The 17,512-nt window shown below is 53.5% G+C and overlaps 2 protein-coding genes across 3 annotated transcripts in view; both read right to left on the bottom strand.

Annotated features, from left to right (window-relative positions):
- Positions 1-17,455, bottom strand: part of LOC127750473 (uncharacterized) — a 41,805-nt gene extending 24,350 nt beyond the window's left edge. For both annotated transcript variants that reach the window (XM_052272180.1, XM_052272181.1), the window contains exons 1-3: positions 17,118-17,455; positions 5,844-6,706; positions 5,467-5,725 (exon numbers count right to left, since the gene is read on the bottom strand). The gene's annotated coding sequence lies outside the window, so the exon portion shown is untranslated. The remainder of the gene's footprint in view (positions 1-5,466; positions 5,726-5,843; positions 6,707-17,117) is intronic.
- LOC127750477 (uncharacterized) overlaps positions 10,801-17,512 on the bottom strand; it is a 28,118-nt gene continuing 21,406 nt past the window's right edge. The window contains exons 3-6 of the mRNA XM_052272189.1: positions 14,304-14,352; positions 12,644-12,836; positions 12,450-12,577; positions 10,801-10,812 (exon numbers count right to left, since the gene is read on the bottom strand). Of these exons, the coding sequence (XP_052128149.1) occupies positions 10,801-10,812; positions 12,450-12,577; positions 12,644-12,836; positions 14,304-14,352 (382 nt within the window). The remainder of the gene's footprint in view (positions 10,813-12,449; positions 12,578-12,643; positions 12,837-14,303; positions 14,353-17,512) is intronic.

The raw sequence follows: 17,512 nt of genomic DNA, 5'->3' as shown, positions 1-17,512 counted from the left end.
GGGGGGGGGCAGATTCACTGGGACAACCCTGTGGGTGTAAAGCACGAGCCGCCTCCAGCCGTTTCCAGCATGCTCAAGTTGCCATTCGGCCGCCTCTAGCGATTTCTATCCGGTTCAATCACTTGTATTTGGACGCTGAAAAGTTTCCCCGCACTGTGTCTGTCAGTCGTCACTATCGGCAACTGCAGTCTGCACCTCCCTTAACCCCGACCCGACACGGGTTAAGGTAGGACCCCTGTAAAAAAATGCTAAAAAAGGGGGGAAATTGATTCTTGTTATCTGTGATAAAAGTGCACTCGAATTCTTTCTCTCTCTCTCAGAAGATTATTTGCTTGTGGCTGATATTAGGTATATTCAAAGTTAAAGAGATTTGGGAAAAACCGTCCAAGCCCTCCATGTTTCTTTTTTTTAGATAGAATCAAAAGCCATTGAACTCAGAGCGCTTGATTTTGAAGTGCCCCGCAGAAGTGTTACTTATTTCATGTTTAAACTTAAAATCTCAGTTTGGAAATAAGTCAAAATTATTCCATGCTTTTGATTCACAGACCACTTGTAACTACCTACAGAAACAATCCCTGGACTAAACGATTCCCTGGGTGTATGTAGACTTAGTCTTAGTAAAGCGCACACGTCCATAGGTTATTACAATTTGGCTGTAAGTTCTTCATTGGTGCGTGTGCGGTTGGTTGCCTGTTGCCTATCGTCTCTGACCATCTCCGACCCTTTACTGCCCGTGTGATGTAAGATCGTCAAGAAAAGCACAACCGTTTTCCCCGCTCATTCGGCAAATTACGAGAGCTCGGCGCCTGCGATATTCAGGGTAGGCCGCCCCGCAGCACACGCATGCACAACAGACACGATCTTGCCTACCTTCCAGGCGCTATGGACCTGGACCTTGCAGAGGATATGACCTTTTTAGGCTCGTAACACCGAATGACGGACGGACTTTCGGGATGATCCCTTAAGGAAACCCGTCGACCATCGAAGTCAGATGGGTGGCACCGGTGGTGGAAAGTCTGACTCCGTGCTCGCCCCATGCCGTAGGGGGACCGGACTCGGGCACGGGCAGTCGCGAGTGTACGCCGCGCGGGGTTCAGACCAGCAGGCGGCTATTATCATACGGCCTTGATTCGCGTTGAATCACAAACTTTACTCGGGCCGAGCAGCGCTTTAAATCCACCGTGGCCGTGAGTCAGGTGGTGATCGGTGAGCTTGGTGCGTGGGGCAGCGGTGTCACGAGCACGTCCTGGTTACACAGCGCGAGTCATGACCTACCGACCGACCAGTCAGAGACAGTGATTCGGACTCTCAGTACGTAACTTAAAGTACATACTCGTCTGGTCTAGCACAACACATGGTCATTTTTCGTCTCCCTTATCTCGGTTACAAAAATACATTACACCTCTTGGTCAAAAGCTCATCAAAACAACAAAGATCATCCGCTTTGCATTTATTGTTGTGACATGCACAGGGGCGGGGGTTGAGGGTCGCGAGAACAACCCTCTTCCGGAAAAAAATAAGACGAAAAAGTCCGACTTCTCGCGTGGGAACTCGCTGGAGGCGGGCGGCGGCGCAGGGGTGACTCAGTGTGCGCAGTGCAGTCGCAGTACAGCTCGGGGGCCTACGCCGCTGGGGGGCAGTCACCAACATCACGCGAAGAAAGTTTCGGAGAAATTCATCGGCAAGGTTCTCGGTAGCGTTTTGGATCGGACAGCTGGTCCGCGCCGCCCCAGCACATTATGTCCAATGTCCATCCATGCCGCACCATTTGACGCGACCCAAAGACTTACTCACCGCGGCCGCGCGTCACCAGGGATTATAGTGGAGACGCGCGGCTGAGTATGGTTCAAGTGGTTGAAGTGGTTGCGGGATGGCCTGACCAAACTCAACCACAGCGCCGCCGCCGCGTCACGCCGGCCAGCTGTGCCTGGCCTGGTGTGCGACACGGCTCGCGAACGTCAGACCGCAACTACTTGCAAACCGGGTGCTGCGTGACCAACAATCAATCAAGTAATTTACCGGCTTTTTCCAACAAAACCACGACAACAGCAGCGATAATCAGAATTTGCATGTTGATGCGTGCCTTCGAGTAGGAGTCTTATGATAAATGACGATTATCACCTCGACGGGCCCCCTCTTCTTTTCACCCGAAAAATGATATAACAGTATAAACCAATTTTTATTGCTTTTAGAAAAAATGGCGCGCACTTATGAATGGATGGGCAGAGATACGGCGTGTCCAAAAAATGGCCTTGCGACACACGCACTCCCGATAAGGCCGGAACTGCGTCTGTGCCCTGAAATATACACAGCGGGGTTAACGACTTCATCCAAGATCGATAAGACATTAATTATTGTCATATTTGTTTTTGCATAAGCGGTTTGTACAGAGGATGTGATATGCAGCAGAATACGACGAGTACTCCGAATATGATTGGAACAGGTGCTTGCGTCCAAGTTGAACGAATAAACTTTATTGAGGGTGACCAAGTCGCGGCGAGACTAAAAATAGAAACCACCCCGTATAACCGTCCTAGATGTGGCCATATACGTAGTAAATAAACAAGGAATGACAATAATTGTCCCCGACAAAGTAGCGGCGAGCCCGGTCGGCCCAGCAGCGCCGGTCAGACCGACACGCCACAAGCGGTCAGTCCGTCCGTAAGTCCGTCTGTCCGCACCGAACCTGTCGCCATATGTGTGCAAACGTGACTGGTTTGCGATCAACATGACTTAGTGTCTCATCTCGTGCGGCATTTCCACATGGCGTGATGGGAAGGGTAGTGAGGGTTTCTCATCAGTGATTGGTTGGTAAAACGTATTGTTTTTGTTCTCCTTCTAATTTCTTCAATTAAAACAAAAAGTTTGAAAAACTTTACTTTTAATGTTTTAACAGAACACATAATCTTTATATGTGAGTGTGTTGGGGGGGGGAATTAGATTTTTTTATATTTTTTTTTGTGTTTTTTTTGTGTGTGTCTGTCCAGAAGTGGCACCAAGCGCTACGCCACGGCCGAGATGATATCAATTTATGGGTGAGATAGATGTTCCCGCCATCTTTTCCAGTAAAGGCGAGAGAAAAAAAGGGAAAACAAATGAAGTCTGTTGTGGCATGGTGTGTTTTAAGGAAACGCCTCTCGCGAAAAGATAGGAGAAATCGCCGAGATAACGACAACTTTTTCTGCTCCAAGATCGTGTGTGTGTGTTGGGGGAAGACACCCATTACCCTATCAATGCCAGTGGATCGCCTGAGGGGGGTATACAATAGACCAGTGTATTTGTTCCTGGTAGCAGTTCCCACAAGAAAAAATAAAACATCAGAATGTGTTTTCTTACTATTTTTGAGAAAAAAACTATTTAAAAAACTGCTAACATGGCAGCGAGCCCCGCGCACGAGGGGATCTATTTTTTGCAGACATCACCCCTATGATAACCCACCCCACGCAATACCGTGTGTTACGAGCGGGCCGCTTGATATGGCACTCTATTCGTGTCGTGAAATATTTCTGCGAATCATGCGCACGCACGTCGCACTCCACAAATTGGTTCTTTCGACGTATGATAAACACGTCAAATGCGACCGTGTTTTTTTCCTTGTCAGAGACAAGTGTATTTTTGAAAAAGGTGTTCGCTATCCAACAACCCAAACTGCTTCCCGGAAAGTGCACGCAACAAAAGCGATCTCATTCCAAGAACATCCCCCCCCCCTTTTTAAAGAAATGTTCTTCCTTTTTAACCCATAGTGCAAATAAGTGTGAAACAACAACATTTGTATTCAAATTTGGGGGATGAACTTGAATAGAAAGCACAGTTTTAGGGGGGTGCTGAAAGATTTGCCCTAGTGCGGAGCTCGTAAGAACGGTAGTCATACCCGCGGTGAGCGCTAGCATGCCAGGGCCGGCCAGGGCCACTGCACCCAGCTCGCACCACAGTTGGTTATCGGCGACACACGGGAAAAATTGCGCTTGCGCAGGTTCCGCTGCCGATACTGCAGAACTGCTGGGCATTGACGACACGAGCGGGATTTTTTCCCTCTGTCTCTGTCTTTCTCTCTCTCTCTCTTTCCCCGAGGTCGCGTGGGTAGAAGGCTACATTTGATTCTGCGGTAAAAACCACTCAGGCCAGTGGCCAGTGCAGGTCAGTGGTCAGAGGTCACGCAGCCGCGCCCGCCATTGGTCGGCGCTGGCACCGCGCCCAGACCGCCCGCCACCCTATTGGCCATTGGTCCATGACGGCGGACAACCCGGGACGACGAGTATGACGCCGAGACTGAGGCGCACTAGGCCACCGCCGCCCGCCCACGCCCACGAACGATAAGTGGAGTTGAAACTTTCCGCATATAGGCGGCAGCACGCAACGAGGCAGGCGAGGGTGAAGCCAGCCGCCTTCTCCTTCGCCGTCGCGATAAAGAGCTTGCAGCACAACAAGAAGGGGGTTGGTGGTTGGTGCCGAGGTGAGGGTGGTGCGGGCGGGGCAGCCTTAACCCAGTCAACGGGCGACGACCCTGGGGGACCTTGGGGCCGGGGACTGGACCGGGCCAGAGCACCCCGCCGCGTCGTGACGTGGACAGCGGCCAGCCTCCTGACTCCGGGGAACGCCCAGACAGCACCGCCCAGCGCAGCGCCACCCGACCTGACCGGGGGAAGGGGGCATCGCGTCAACGACCAGACCAGCGCAACGGGGTGGCGTTCCAAGGCTGAGGCGGGCGAGGCGCGTGGCACGAGTAGTAAGGCAGGTCAAATTTGGACGAATTAAGGTTCAGTTGGTGTGCCCAAAAATTCTGACAAACCCTTCAAGAAGAGCACAGCAAAGCAAACCGAGGTCTTTCCCTTTCCTTTCGCCTTTCTCTTTCTCTCTTTCTCTTTTTTCCTCTTTCCTTTTTCCTTCTTACTTTTCCTCATTTTTACCCTATTTATTTCTTCGGAATGATTCTGCCGCAGATCTCCCGGGCGCCGCACAGCAGCGTCACGGGGGCGACAAGCGTGCGTAATCGCCGCGTGTACTTCCCCGGCGCGTGTGAGAGGCGGCCCGACGGCGGGCGCCCCGCGCCGCGCATCGTAACTGGACAAAACCAGACGAACTGCTGGGACCGATACACTCGTGCTGCTTCAATCACGCTGTGCTGTTGCAGGCTAGACTCCTGTTCTGATAGACTGAAACCGCCCAAACCACACGTGTTCTGCTAACTCGTCCCCCCACCACCACCACCACACACACACCCGCGCCCACTAAAGTCCTTGGGAGAGAGCGAGGAGCGTCTTAGGCGTAATGGCACCTTATGGATGGACGCAGCTCACGGACGGGACGGTCTGGGACGACCACCACCATACCGGACAACGTCCAAGGACCGTAGGACCGTGCACATCACCTCAGATGGGCCGACTCCCGCCGACGAACGACACCGCAGTCACCGGGCCTTACCCTTGCAGCGCTCACCTCGAGCACACCGTCGGGGACGTACTCTACCTTTTTCCGGTTGGCCCAGACGTCCGCGGTGCCGAGCAGACAGTCGTCGCACCGGCACACGTCCGAGGATGCCGACGAGAAGGAGCTGGCCGAGTCCGTCGAGTCGGTGCGCAGCAGCAGCGCGGGCAGGGGCGGGGCGGCCACAGGGGCGGCGGGGCCGGGGGCGGCGCCGGGGTCGGGGCCGCCCCCCAGCTGGGCGGCGCGCTCCATCTTGGCGACTAGCAGTGACTCCATGAGCGAGCGCGGCCGGCACGTCGGGCTGCACACCCAACGTTTGTTGTTGTTGTATTTTTACAATGCCGGTATTGACGAGCCCTACTAAGTACCCCTCCCCCACCCTCCCCAACTTGAAAAATAAAATCACGCCCCCCTCGTACCTCGGGGGCGACTGCGGTGGCGGGCCGGTCACCCCTAACGCCACCACCAGCCCCGCACCCGCGCCGCCCGAGGACAGCGGAGTGTCCGGGGGCGGCGACGGCGGCGAGGCGGAGGGCGCCGGGGGAGGCGGGGGCGGCCATGCCGCGGTGCGCGCAGCGGGACTTCAACGGGGGTGCGGGGGCCGCGTGCTCTCATTGGGCGGAGTGACGGCCATCTTCTTCTTCTTCCGGGCGCACAGCGGCCAGGACAACGACGGTGGCGGCGGCACCCGCACTGCCCCGCAGTGTTCGCCGTCCCGGATCATCCTCGGCGCCGTCCTGGTCATCCCCGTCACCTCGCCGCCCGGAAGCGGAGCCTGAGGCCGCTGCTTGGCTTCACGCTGTGCAGCAGGCCGTGCAGTGTGCGTTGCTATTGCGCCTGTTGCGTCACTCGGTGGGGGGTGGAGGGGGTACGGGACGGCTATAGATCACTCGGCGCCGCGGATCAGAGACACACATCTAGACTCACACGGACAAGTCGCGGCGGCGTGTCGGTAATCTCATTTCATTTTGTAATCGTACACGCCGTTTTGCAGCAGCAGCACCAGCACCGACGACCGCTGTGCACTACCGGTCTTTCTGTGCGGCGCAGTCACGATTGCTCCGTTAGTAACGTCGGAAACAATTATAAGAAAATCAAAGTGAGCAATAAATGGGGTGCTGGTGTTTCTATAAGCAGAAGCTTGCGACCGTGTTCGCGTCCGCGTAAGCCACGACTGCGAGACTCTGGCGGGCCGGGGCGGCCGCGGCGCGCCCGGACGGTAGGCAGCCCATCGAACGCGTGGGCCTGGCGGGCCGGCGGGCCGGACCGCTCGGGCGGGTACCTGCAACACACAAGCAAAAAAGGGCGACGTCAGAGTGTTGCAAAGATGGCGCTATCAAGGATTTATGGGTCTATTGGAGACCAAAACAAAAACGGAGGGTAAAAAAAATGCTGTTTGGCGCTTTTTGCCCAAGGTGGGGAGGGGGTCGGGCACGTATTTTCAAATGGACACTCGTGCACACCAGGGCTGTGAGCACAATAAGGCAAGGCACGCAACAGTGCTTAACTTCCACTCGCCTGCAGGCTCTCATGAGTGCATTGCATAAACGAATAATAATGGCAGACAGTCATGAGGCTGTCATGACCGCCTCCTTGTTGGTGACGCTATATCAATAAATAAAGAACATTACTTCTGGTGACATGCACCCCTTCCGACCCGACGGACCATGTGCTGTGCTGTACCCCCCTTACTCCACGTACGTCATGGTTCAGAGATACTCCCCCGGCGAGAGACTCCCGGCCTACCATGCAGTACCGTGACTTCGGTGCGGAATGTCTCTTGGGGAGGGGAGTATATCCGCAAGCAGTTGAGGACACAGAAGAAACGATCAGGTGCAAAGTTCACTCCGGTTCGAAGTACGAAGAGGGACTGTCCCAGCAAACAGCTCATAGGAAACCCGGTCAGTATGATGGTAAAATGCTGGTCGTGCGCTGTTCACCGATGCGGCGTTCTCACGCGGTTTCGATCGCACAAAAATATGAAATTTAATCACTAGAGAGGGAGAAAAAAAATCCGACTGCAACATTCCAAGAGACTGCACTGGGTCGGGGAGCGCTCATTGCGCGGAATGGTAACAACAGCCTGACGTCAATACGTGCGCTGTGCCCCTGAAGAAAAAATGGAAACGGAGGAAAGAAACGGGCGACAAAGGCGCGTTAATAACGTGTCCTGCTCGGCCCTGCTGAGCAGGGCGCGCCGCGCTCCACCCAGAAAAACCTCGAAAGACAGGAAAAATCTACCACAGATGAGCCACCCAATTTTTATTTAGTTTTCGGACCATGTTTTTTCCTTGAGATCCACCTTCCAGAGAATAGCGGCGGACGCGGACGTGCCCGTGCGCGGATTAGTTTATTTCGTGTGGATCACGAATCCATCGCGCCTGCTGTCGAGCCAACAAACCTGCCGACGGTTATTTTCCAGAAAATTCTTTATTCTGCTGCGGCTGGTGCCCCGGCTGGTACCGCCACGCGGTCGCCCTGCTGACGCCCGCCCGCCGCCGCTCGCGAGGCACTCCATCACCACAGCCGGGCTGGACCACTGCTGGACCACGAAGGCTGGAGGCGGCTGGAGGCAGCCCAACCCTCATCTCATCTCAGCCAATCTCTTTCCTTATTTGGGGGAAAAACGCAACGCCAGCTCGCGGCGCGGCGCACTCCGCGCGTCCAGCAGCACCGGCCGACACGATTTGTCTCCGCAGCAGAAACGCCGAGGAAATATAGAATAAAAAGACGAGGTGTGCGCGATCCAGTAAGATACCATCAGGCGCGGGGGAATGGGGGTGGGGGGGAGGTTACTTTAAAGCGAGCAAAGAAATGGCCTGAACATAAGTCCATCAAAGTACAACAATGACATCAATAACATGAGGGTAACAAACCGATACAAACCATCGAAAAATTGTATTCGTGTAGTATTCGCTGATATAATTATTTCATATTTCTTCTGTCGACAACAAGTTCAAGCTCGCTCACAAATTCGCAGAATAGTGACCTATAGGCACCCGGATCCACGGTAAACTTTCTGAATATTTACCCGTTATTTGTACACAACTTGTTGTTGCTTTTTGATTCTGGCAAACCTACGTTAAAAACTAGCACCATTTTTTAAGAGTGAAAAGCAAGTTCAGCAAGTTTTTCCGTGGTTTCGTTATAATTGTGCACACCGAAAGACCCTTGCACCGTTCCAGTTAGAGGAGATATTAAGCATCCTCTTAGGGCGAGCAACGCGGCACCAAGTGCAAACTTGGGCTCCATCCATGGCTCTCATTCTCATGGATCTATAGTCATAGATCGTTGAGGCAAGTAATGTTGTAACGGTTATATCAAACCCTTGCGTTTGATAGGGGCGCCCCCAATTCAAAATTTTACGAAGAGCTTAAAGACAGCGGGGAAGCGTTAGATAGTACTTGGGCGCAATAACAGCAAAGCAGTAACAACCATCGGTTGAAAATATACACTTGTGTAGGTCTATGTCTCCTACAACCTACAACTCCGAAAAAAAGTCTTGAACTGGGTGATATCTGTCGCCTTAGTTGGGGCGTTTCTATGAAAAATGAATGCCTCCGGAGGCGCATGGCCGCTGCCTTCCATCAGGCAAGCCACCAAACCCTTCATAGTGAGTTATGGCCAGGCTAACCGCCATCGCTACCCCGGCGTTACTGGCGGTTGTGGTCTCGGAGGCCGCGACGACGGTAAATAGAGAAATGCGGCACGAGAACTGGTCGCGACAGCAGGTCCCCTCCGCCGGGACCAGCGGGTACCTCTAAGCGGCCATACACAGGAGTTGTCTAATGCCCGGGACACAATGCCTTCTACAGACTTCACCCACAACGAGGCCAAGTCAGCCGCCTCCCACCTGAATCCGAATGAGTTGGAGAGGCAGCGATAGAGGGTTTCAACCCGCAGCGGCGGCCGCGATAGGGGTGGCAAGGAATCATAGTCACTAGTATAAAATAGTAACGTTTAAATAAGAGCAGAGAGAAGCCCAGGTATTCGCCGAGACATTATTGCACAGCTAGTCTTGCCCCGCCCCGTCATCCTTGCAGATCGGAGATTGCGTTTCGACAAGCCAGGATCAGGCCCTGAGCCCTGGGATTGAAGACACGGTGGGAGGGCACGCGGCGGGGGGAGGGGGGATGACAGGGCGACGCGATAAAAATCGATAAAATGCGAGGCGTATGGTTTTCTGCACAATGAGGATCATCCCGGCGGGTGGCGCGATGCTTTGCAATTACACCGCCTGGTCTGGACCGCCGGCCGGACACACTGCGAGGAAAATGCACTTCGCACCTGATCACACTACACTTAAAATACGATCTGCAGCAGATTCTTAGAAAAAATAACACGTCTTCCAACGACGCATCAGACATAAGGCTGGAGTGGCTCGTGGCCATACAAGGAAACGCAGCCGAAAATGTGCCCCCCTGTAAAAAGGGTGAACTAACAAACCCACGAGAGCAACAGAAAATCAATCACCCCTCTCCATATCTTTAACTCAGCCTAATCCATCCCTCGGCGATGCCTCTCTCCCTCTCCCTCTCTCTCCCACACACACACACTCTCACTTGCCCGTCGGACGCATTACAAGCGCGCGGAGAAAAACGAACCGATAATAATTTCTCATTATTGGCACCGCGAGTAATTGCCGCTAACGAGCTGCGAAGGCGCGCGGCCGCACACACGGCGACGTGCGAAGAGCGGACCGGAGATAACGTCGCGGGTGACGGCCATGACGTCACACACACCTTATAAAGCCCGCACGAAGACTCGCGGCATGAATATCGTCACAAGTAATAAGTCAAGCAAATTTACACGCCTGCCGCGCGCAGTTCGGTTTTTCGTTTAATTTGTTTGTTTAGGAGGGGGAAGGGGGGTACGACGGGTCCGTTTTCTGGCTGCGAGCGCCGAGCAAAGCTGCAGCGCAATACTGGCTTCGTTAAACCTCATTGTATGTGTGTGTGACTGTGTGTGTGTGTATGTGAACGCGCGCACTATACCGCTATTTTTATCTTGTTTGCACAGTGCAGAAAGTCTATTTGCAAAACACGAGCCGTAACAATCGATTCGCAAGTTTCCCTGTCCTCTTTGCGCACATCACATTCCATTTGCATTATCGTGTGTACATGCATTTTCTGGTGTGTGAGTCTCAAGTTCACGCCATACAGAATGTAACGTATAACCGAGCAAGCGCACGTTGCTGTCCAGAACCTGACATGCACCAGCGTGCACATACATGTGCTCAACACTATATTTCAATACGAAAGAATGTTTATAAGAAGTCGAACGCTTAGAAGTATGTCCAACTTCAGTGTTGGCCACGAAGCTTTAGACACTTTGAAGTGTTCAATTTACTGTTGAACACTTATCCTATTCAAATTTTCAGTCCAACACCTAAGATTGTACACCATAGAGTTAAACATTAATATGTCCAAACCAAAGTTGCTCACATATGTTTTCAGTGCAGACACGGTTCAGAGAAACTGAACTGTTTACTCTGATGTCTATTATTGACAGGTCCTTAAGTGTAGCAACACCTCCCCTCTTCGCTACGTCTCCTCGGACGAGACAGATCGGCGACATGCTCTTGGAACGGAATAAGGTTTGATGTCATCGTGCTGCGATGCCCATCCCATCGCGTCGTATCGCTCGTCAAGCAGCGGCGTGGCGACGCGCAGCGTGGCGCAGCCGATGCATGCATGCTCATTGTGCAGCCGGCGGTGACGTCAGCGGCTGTCACGCCGTCGCATCCTCCAGAGCCCCGCGGTCCCGCGCGAGGCGAGGGAGCGCCACATATACTAAACGCTAGACACTGTCATTCGTTTGATTAAGACTGCCGCAGTGAGTTGGAAGTGAAGCCAGTCGCGCGATAGCGTAGGAATCCAGTGGCAGAGAGTCACCACACTCTCTGACATTTGCAGGAGACGGCAGCAGGCTGACCTCCACCGCCGAGCCGTCCGGGAGGATTTCAGATGTCCACGTCGACTCGGGCGGTAGGCGACAAACGGCAGCATCAAGCCGGCAAGCACCTCCTTTTCCCCTCGCCGTCGTTAACGACTAGCTAAGTAGCTAACTAGCGAACAAATCGGGGCTAGGCTCAATTAGGTGTCTCAAGAAGCACGCATACATGTCATTGCTGGTTTACTATGTAAACAACAGTACTCGTCAGGTTGAGACCTCGAGGGTAATTAAGGCAATTGTAAACTTCCAATGGACGCGAGCAATCAGCCAGACAACATTTCCAAGCCATATGCATAACATTGAGCACCCGGGAAAAGTGCGTTATTATTCAAATAGCTATGCAGCAACGACCAACTTGTTAACAGTATTATTAGTATCTAGTAAATGTAAAGATGATTGTGTTTACGAAAGTAGTTCAAAACAATAGAATAGGTAGCTGGTAGCTGGTTGGGCTAGGACATCAACGCCAGACTCAGGCGGCCGGCGCCACAGCGAAGGCACGTGTATGTTCTACATCTGCCAGGCCTCATCAAATTTTCGGGCGAGTAATTAAATCATCGCGAGGATCACCTAATCGAATCTTCGACCAGAGTGTACCAGGCCAGGCGGGGAAGCCGGGCGGGCCCACCACCTCAACATAATATTAACATCGAGGGCACCGTCTTCCTGGACTTATAACGCCAGCAAACTCTCTGGGCTCGGCCCTGACGAGTCCAAGACGAGTCCAGGACGAGTCCACCGACCTGCAGGTCAATCACTTTTGGTTCGGATTCAGGTCCAGGTTCCGCTGCAACGACGCTCGCTGGCAGGTCGGCTGGGCTGCTGGCGGGGCTGGGGCCCGGGGCCGGCTCCTCGCCAGGCCAGCCGCGATCTACTTTACATTGATTTGTGGACTCGGCCCACACCGGCGCAGCACCGACACGAATGCATCGTCAGCCGACACTCAGGACTTTCATTCGGCGACACAGATTAGTAGTAATTCACCTGTAGCTTATCAGCTGTGGGAATCTCACCCAAATGGTAAATTCGGGAATGCAGTGTGCAGATTTAAAATTGTCTAATCCACTTACTTTGTGTAGTGTTTTGCTTCGCTGGACTGCAGTTACTGCTATATTTTTGACATATATCATAAGCAGCAGACATCTAGCAAAAGTATCATGTTGATTTTCCACAGAACTTCGAACTCTAAAAAGGAATTCTGAAAACGACAGGTGCAGAATGCATGTGCTGGTGACAAATCGAGGCCCGATGTTGTCTTAATTACCGTGCAGTAGAGACTGCTCTATTGGATCCAAAGCCTTTAGGGACAGAACGGGTTCCCGGTGGCTGCACTGCTCGGCTGATTGGTTGGCAGCAAACTCACGACTCCTGATTGCAAACGGCACATCACTGCGTGTGTTCTTCTTTGCCTTGTTCTTTGACAACTTGCTATTGCTACTTGCTTCGGGCAGGTCTCCCTAAAATTTTCCAATTTTCGCAATGAGTGGTATACAATATTGGACACCACATTGATATGTCATAGAAAGAGCGCTCATGAGCAGTGTTCTGTCTGATTCTCAAGAGGGTACACGTGAACAAACGGGGGGAGTCTTGTCCATCAGCATATTCACATCTTCCGTCTTGTTAAAGCGAGACACGCGCAAGATTTACGGCCTTGCAATCCTTTTCCATAAAACATCAATATGCGCGAGGTCAGGGGGTTACTAACGCCCTGTATTACTTACTTCAGGATTAAAATTCATATCAGCTGCAAAAAAAAATTCGGAAAACTGAAAAGAAGCCAGACAATTACAGGCCGACATATAAATCAAGGCACACCGTGCAGCGAGCGCTGTGGGCGGACAAGATGATATCACGACGGCTGTCGTTTGCCAATCCCAATGGCAATGTGGACGCCTGCCGGGCAGACTGCGGATTGTACAAGGATGTTTTTGGACTAATGTAACGACGCTTTGCACCTTACACCCAACATTCCCAGAGAGGTGAAGATGCATCCAAAGATGCAGAGTGAATGTGCTGCCCCACAGTGCCACCATGTTCATGCCCTTAAAAAGTTCCAAGGTGTAAGCAATGTGTACTGCGCTCTCGTGTATTTAAGAAGGGAGCTCATCGGGTGATCAAACATATCAAATTGGGAGACTTTCCCCCCTTTGAGAGATTAATTATTCCACTTATTTGCGGATCAAAAGTTTCTCTAAAACATTGCAGGCCGAAACTGCAGCATAGCAACGTCTAGTAGCGGATGACGCATCCCTCTCATCGGTTTGCAGGTCGGCCTTGTGACACGTGTCCGACCGTTTTTGTATTTCCAGACGCGTGAGCGAGCGGGTGCGGGCGCGGGCGCGCACACACACGAACAGAAACAGACGTGACACACATCCATACATCGGGCACGCGTAACTCACAGGCCTGGCCCCGTCTGCCTGGGCACGGCCAAGCGAAGCATGGGTGGACAGACGGGCAGACAGAAAGACAGGCAAATGGACGGACAGGCAGATTGCTGTGCAGCAAACGCGTAATAGCGAATCTAGTTTAGGTCAAGAGCAAAGCGGAGGAGTACAGGATCTAAAGCCAGGCATGCATCAAGGTTTGAATTCTCTTTAAACAGGTGAAAATAATGAGCGGAAGTTACGCACACGAAAAATTATTGACCATCCCGGAAACAAAACAGTTCAAACATATTTGCGGTCTTGTACAGGAAGCTTGCCAGAGTTTTTTTTTTTTTAATTGTTTTTGTTTTGCTAGCGGTGCCGCGCCGGTGGTCAAGCTGGGTGGCTTGCGGGCCCCTGAGCCTGAGCAGGGCAGGGCAGCCGAGGCCCCCGCACTGCGCAGCCATCCGCTGCCTGCATGGTCCGCTCAGGTCAGACACCACCGACCGCCACCAACCAAGTTTTCGTCCGAGGCCCCCTCTTTTATGCTCCCACCAAGACAATACAAATGCACTTCAAATGCGTCATATGCATGGCAAGCCATCTAGAATTTCGGAATAATTTAAGTCATTGTATTCAAAATAATTGTATTAATGAGTAATAATTCGAAGTTGAAATTATCTTGACGTGATATGGCTTGAACATACAGAAAAGCAAAACTGCTCTAAATTGGGTTAATGATTTTGAGTACATTACAACGAAAAAAAGGGTGAAACTGGCACGCACATGGTAGCTTTCAACAAGTGTTCATGTTCAACAGTAAATTTGAACACCTAAAAGCGTCCAAAGCTTAAAGACCAACTTTACCGTCAATCACTTTTTAGAATTCAAATGTACAATCACACACTTTTAAGTGCGCACCAGTGCTGAGCACTGCATGTACACGCTAGTTGCGCACTTTATTTATCAGTGCACCCGAGGAGGATGTGTATCGAATTTCCCGCAATGAAGACTTTTATAACTGAAAAGACTGTACCGTGTGGCAGGGCTACGACACCGCAGTTTTGTGGGTTCGCTTACCACGGGTCCAAAGCCACAGGAGGCCATGGCGCTTTATTATGGATCACCCAGAAAATACGTCGGTAATTCACGATCACAAAATCGAATAGTTTTAGCCTATACAAGACCTCATAACGCCTAGTGGGTAGGCAACATTTTGCCTCCACTGCATGTGTGTACTGCAGGTTGGCCTACCCTGAGTCTCGCAGGCGCCAAGCTCCTTGTAAGAGAATTGTAAAAACGGACGAAGCGGGGCAAAGCCGCGCGCTGTGGTGTCGTAGCTCTGACACACGATAGAGGACGGGAAACTGATGTAGGCGGAATCGAAAAAAAACACGTAGAGTACAACGGCAAATCGCGCGATAGCCGCGCCAGAAGTCAGCAGAAGTATAGTTTTTTTTTTATAGGCTGCAGCCAACTAGAGCAGAAAACACGCTCACCCACAGTGCCCAGCAAATACCAGCCACCGCCAACCGCTCTCAAGCAAATACCCATGTCAGCTAGCTGCGCGGGCGTGTGCACGAGTGTGTGTTCGGCGTCCCTACGCAGGAAAGCGCTTTCTCTTTCACCACACAACTCTAAAATCCGCAAAACCTTTCCATATTCACACATATGCGTCCCCCCCACCCCACCCTCCTCCTCCTTCTCTTCCGCTTTGCCATTTGACAAGCAGTCTGGCGAAACGTCAACACTTCCGGCCATATTGCCGATATACCTGTATGATGTGCTCGTGCGTGGAGCGCGCAGAGTCCTCTCCAGCAGTGCTTTATTACGAGACGGTTCAGCACGCGGAGACAAAGCTGACGCGTGCAAAGATTTCGCCCCACGATAAGCGGCCAGCCGTCCGGGCAGAGTCAAGGCAGAGCAGGCCCGTCTTGTGATTAGTGGCCGCCTTCTGGCAGAGCCGGCAGAGCGCGCATTCTCTCCAGAGCACAGCGTTAAAAACACGACCAGTATGAGAAGTGGCTCTACGGCAGCGCTTGGGCACGCTTCTGCTCGAGCAGGGAAGTCCGAGAAGGACGCTAAGATACAGAGAGGAACAGACAAAGCAAGAGAGCAGACATGGGTGTGCGCGAGCTGCTCATTTTCCCGCCGGATACACGCGAGCACAAACACACAAACACACACGTCGCACGCGCGCACCTCCAAAACGTAAAATAAGCAGGACAATGTAATAAATTGAAATAAATGCCGAGTAAAAAGAGGCGGTCACGCAAGGAGGAGGGGCGCGCGCGCGCGCGCGCGGCCCCGCTTCCTTTATCTCGGGACGGCCGCACCTGTGTGCACCCAGCTACACTGCCAAGGACGATCCCGCGCCACCAAAAACAACAAACGTTACTCGTAACGCGTGTTCGGCGGCCAGCGGCGGCGGGCCACATACGGCGACGACCCCCGGCGGCTCGGTCGGGCGGCCCGGCCGGGCTGGCAGCAAGGGGCACTCGCCCAGGGACTCGCACATACCGCCTGCAATTACCGGACATTGTCCGCCGCCCGGGCCGACGGTTCCATCTCATCTCCACGGTACTCTGATTGGTTATTGGAACGAGTCATCGGCACCGCTTGGCACCGCCGCAAGCCCCGCCGCACAGCGACGCCCTGCCCGACATGAATGTCCCGTGCCTCCATAATTTTCGCATCCTCCGGCCGAAGGACGCGCGACGGCGGGCTCAGCGGCTGTAAAACGGGCGGGCGCTCGCTAACCGGCACACCGGTCCACCCCGCCGTGCCCCGCCACGCCCCGCCACGCCCCCCGGGACACAAGGACAGGGCGACTTTTATGGGACCACCCTCCCCTTCTAATTTTCGCGCCCGCCCGCCCCGGCCCGCCCGTTTGCCGTCGTTGATTTAGTCATTATATTCCTGTTTGGCTGAGCGAGAGTGCAAGTGACGCGCCCGGGGCCCGGGGCCCGGGGCCGCCGGGGAGGCACCGACCCGACCGGCAGGGACCTCGGCCCGCCCCGCCCCGCCCCGGGCCTCACGCAGACGACCAGGAAGACGACGTTTGTCGGCATCGGAAACAACTGAACCGGTGGACGCGGCGGGGTGTGGCTGGCCAGGGCGCCGCACTGAGCCGTTCTGTCCAGGTGAGCTGCGCTTCCGTAGTCACGACGCTGTGCCGCATGCACGGGTTGCCTACCTGTGGCCGTGGCCAAGGTGCAATGCCAGAGACGGCAAACCCGCTCGTCCGCATAATAACTACGGAAGTAAACGCGTTCCTTCAAACGCCCAGTACAACTAACCCAAAGCGCAAACAGCGAGGGTCGCTAGAGTGGAACTAAAGTAGTGTTAGTGGTAATATGCTGAACTTACCCGACAACGATACTGGCCAGGGTGTCACATGGGGTACGGTAATCCGATAGGGGGTCGTAACGGGTCCGGTCCCGCAAGGGCAGAGGGGGGGAGGGGCTGGGCTGTCACTGTCACACACACGCGCGGCACACAATGACACTCCGTCACATTGTCACTCGGCGCACACAAAGGGCGCGACACGCGACACACAGACACACGCACACACGGACAGACACGCGGCACACAGACACGCACACACGCGGCGCCGCGAGCGTGCGGAGCACCCAGGCTCCACGGGACGGACGGAGAGGTGCCTAGCCGCCTCGCGCTGCTGCGGCCGGCTCGCCACTGAGGCTGCTCCGTACTGTCCCTCCTTCCCTCCCGCACTCCCTCCCCCCCTCCCGGAGCGGCCTCCC

This window comes from Frankliniella occidentalis, unplaced genomic scaffold (genome assembly GCF_000697945.3).
Source record: "Frankliniella occidentalis isolate FOCC.00 unplaced genomic scaffold, Focc_3.1 Scaffold194, whole genome shotgun sequence".
In the NCBI taxonomy this organism is placed as follows: Eukaryota; Metazoa; Arthropoda; class Insecta; order Thysanoptera; family Thripidae; genus Frankliniella; species Frankliniella occidentalis.
This window is presented reverse-complemented; position numbering and strand designations above follow the sequence as displayed.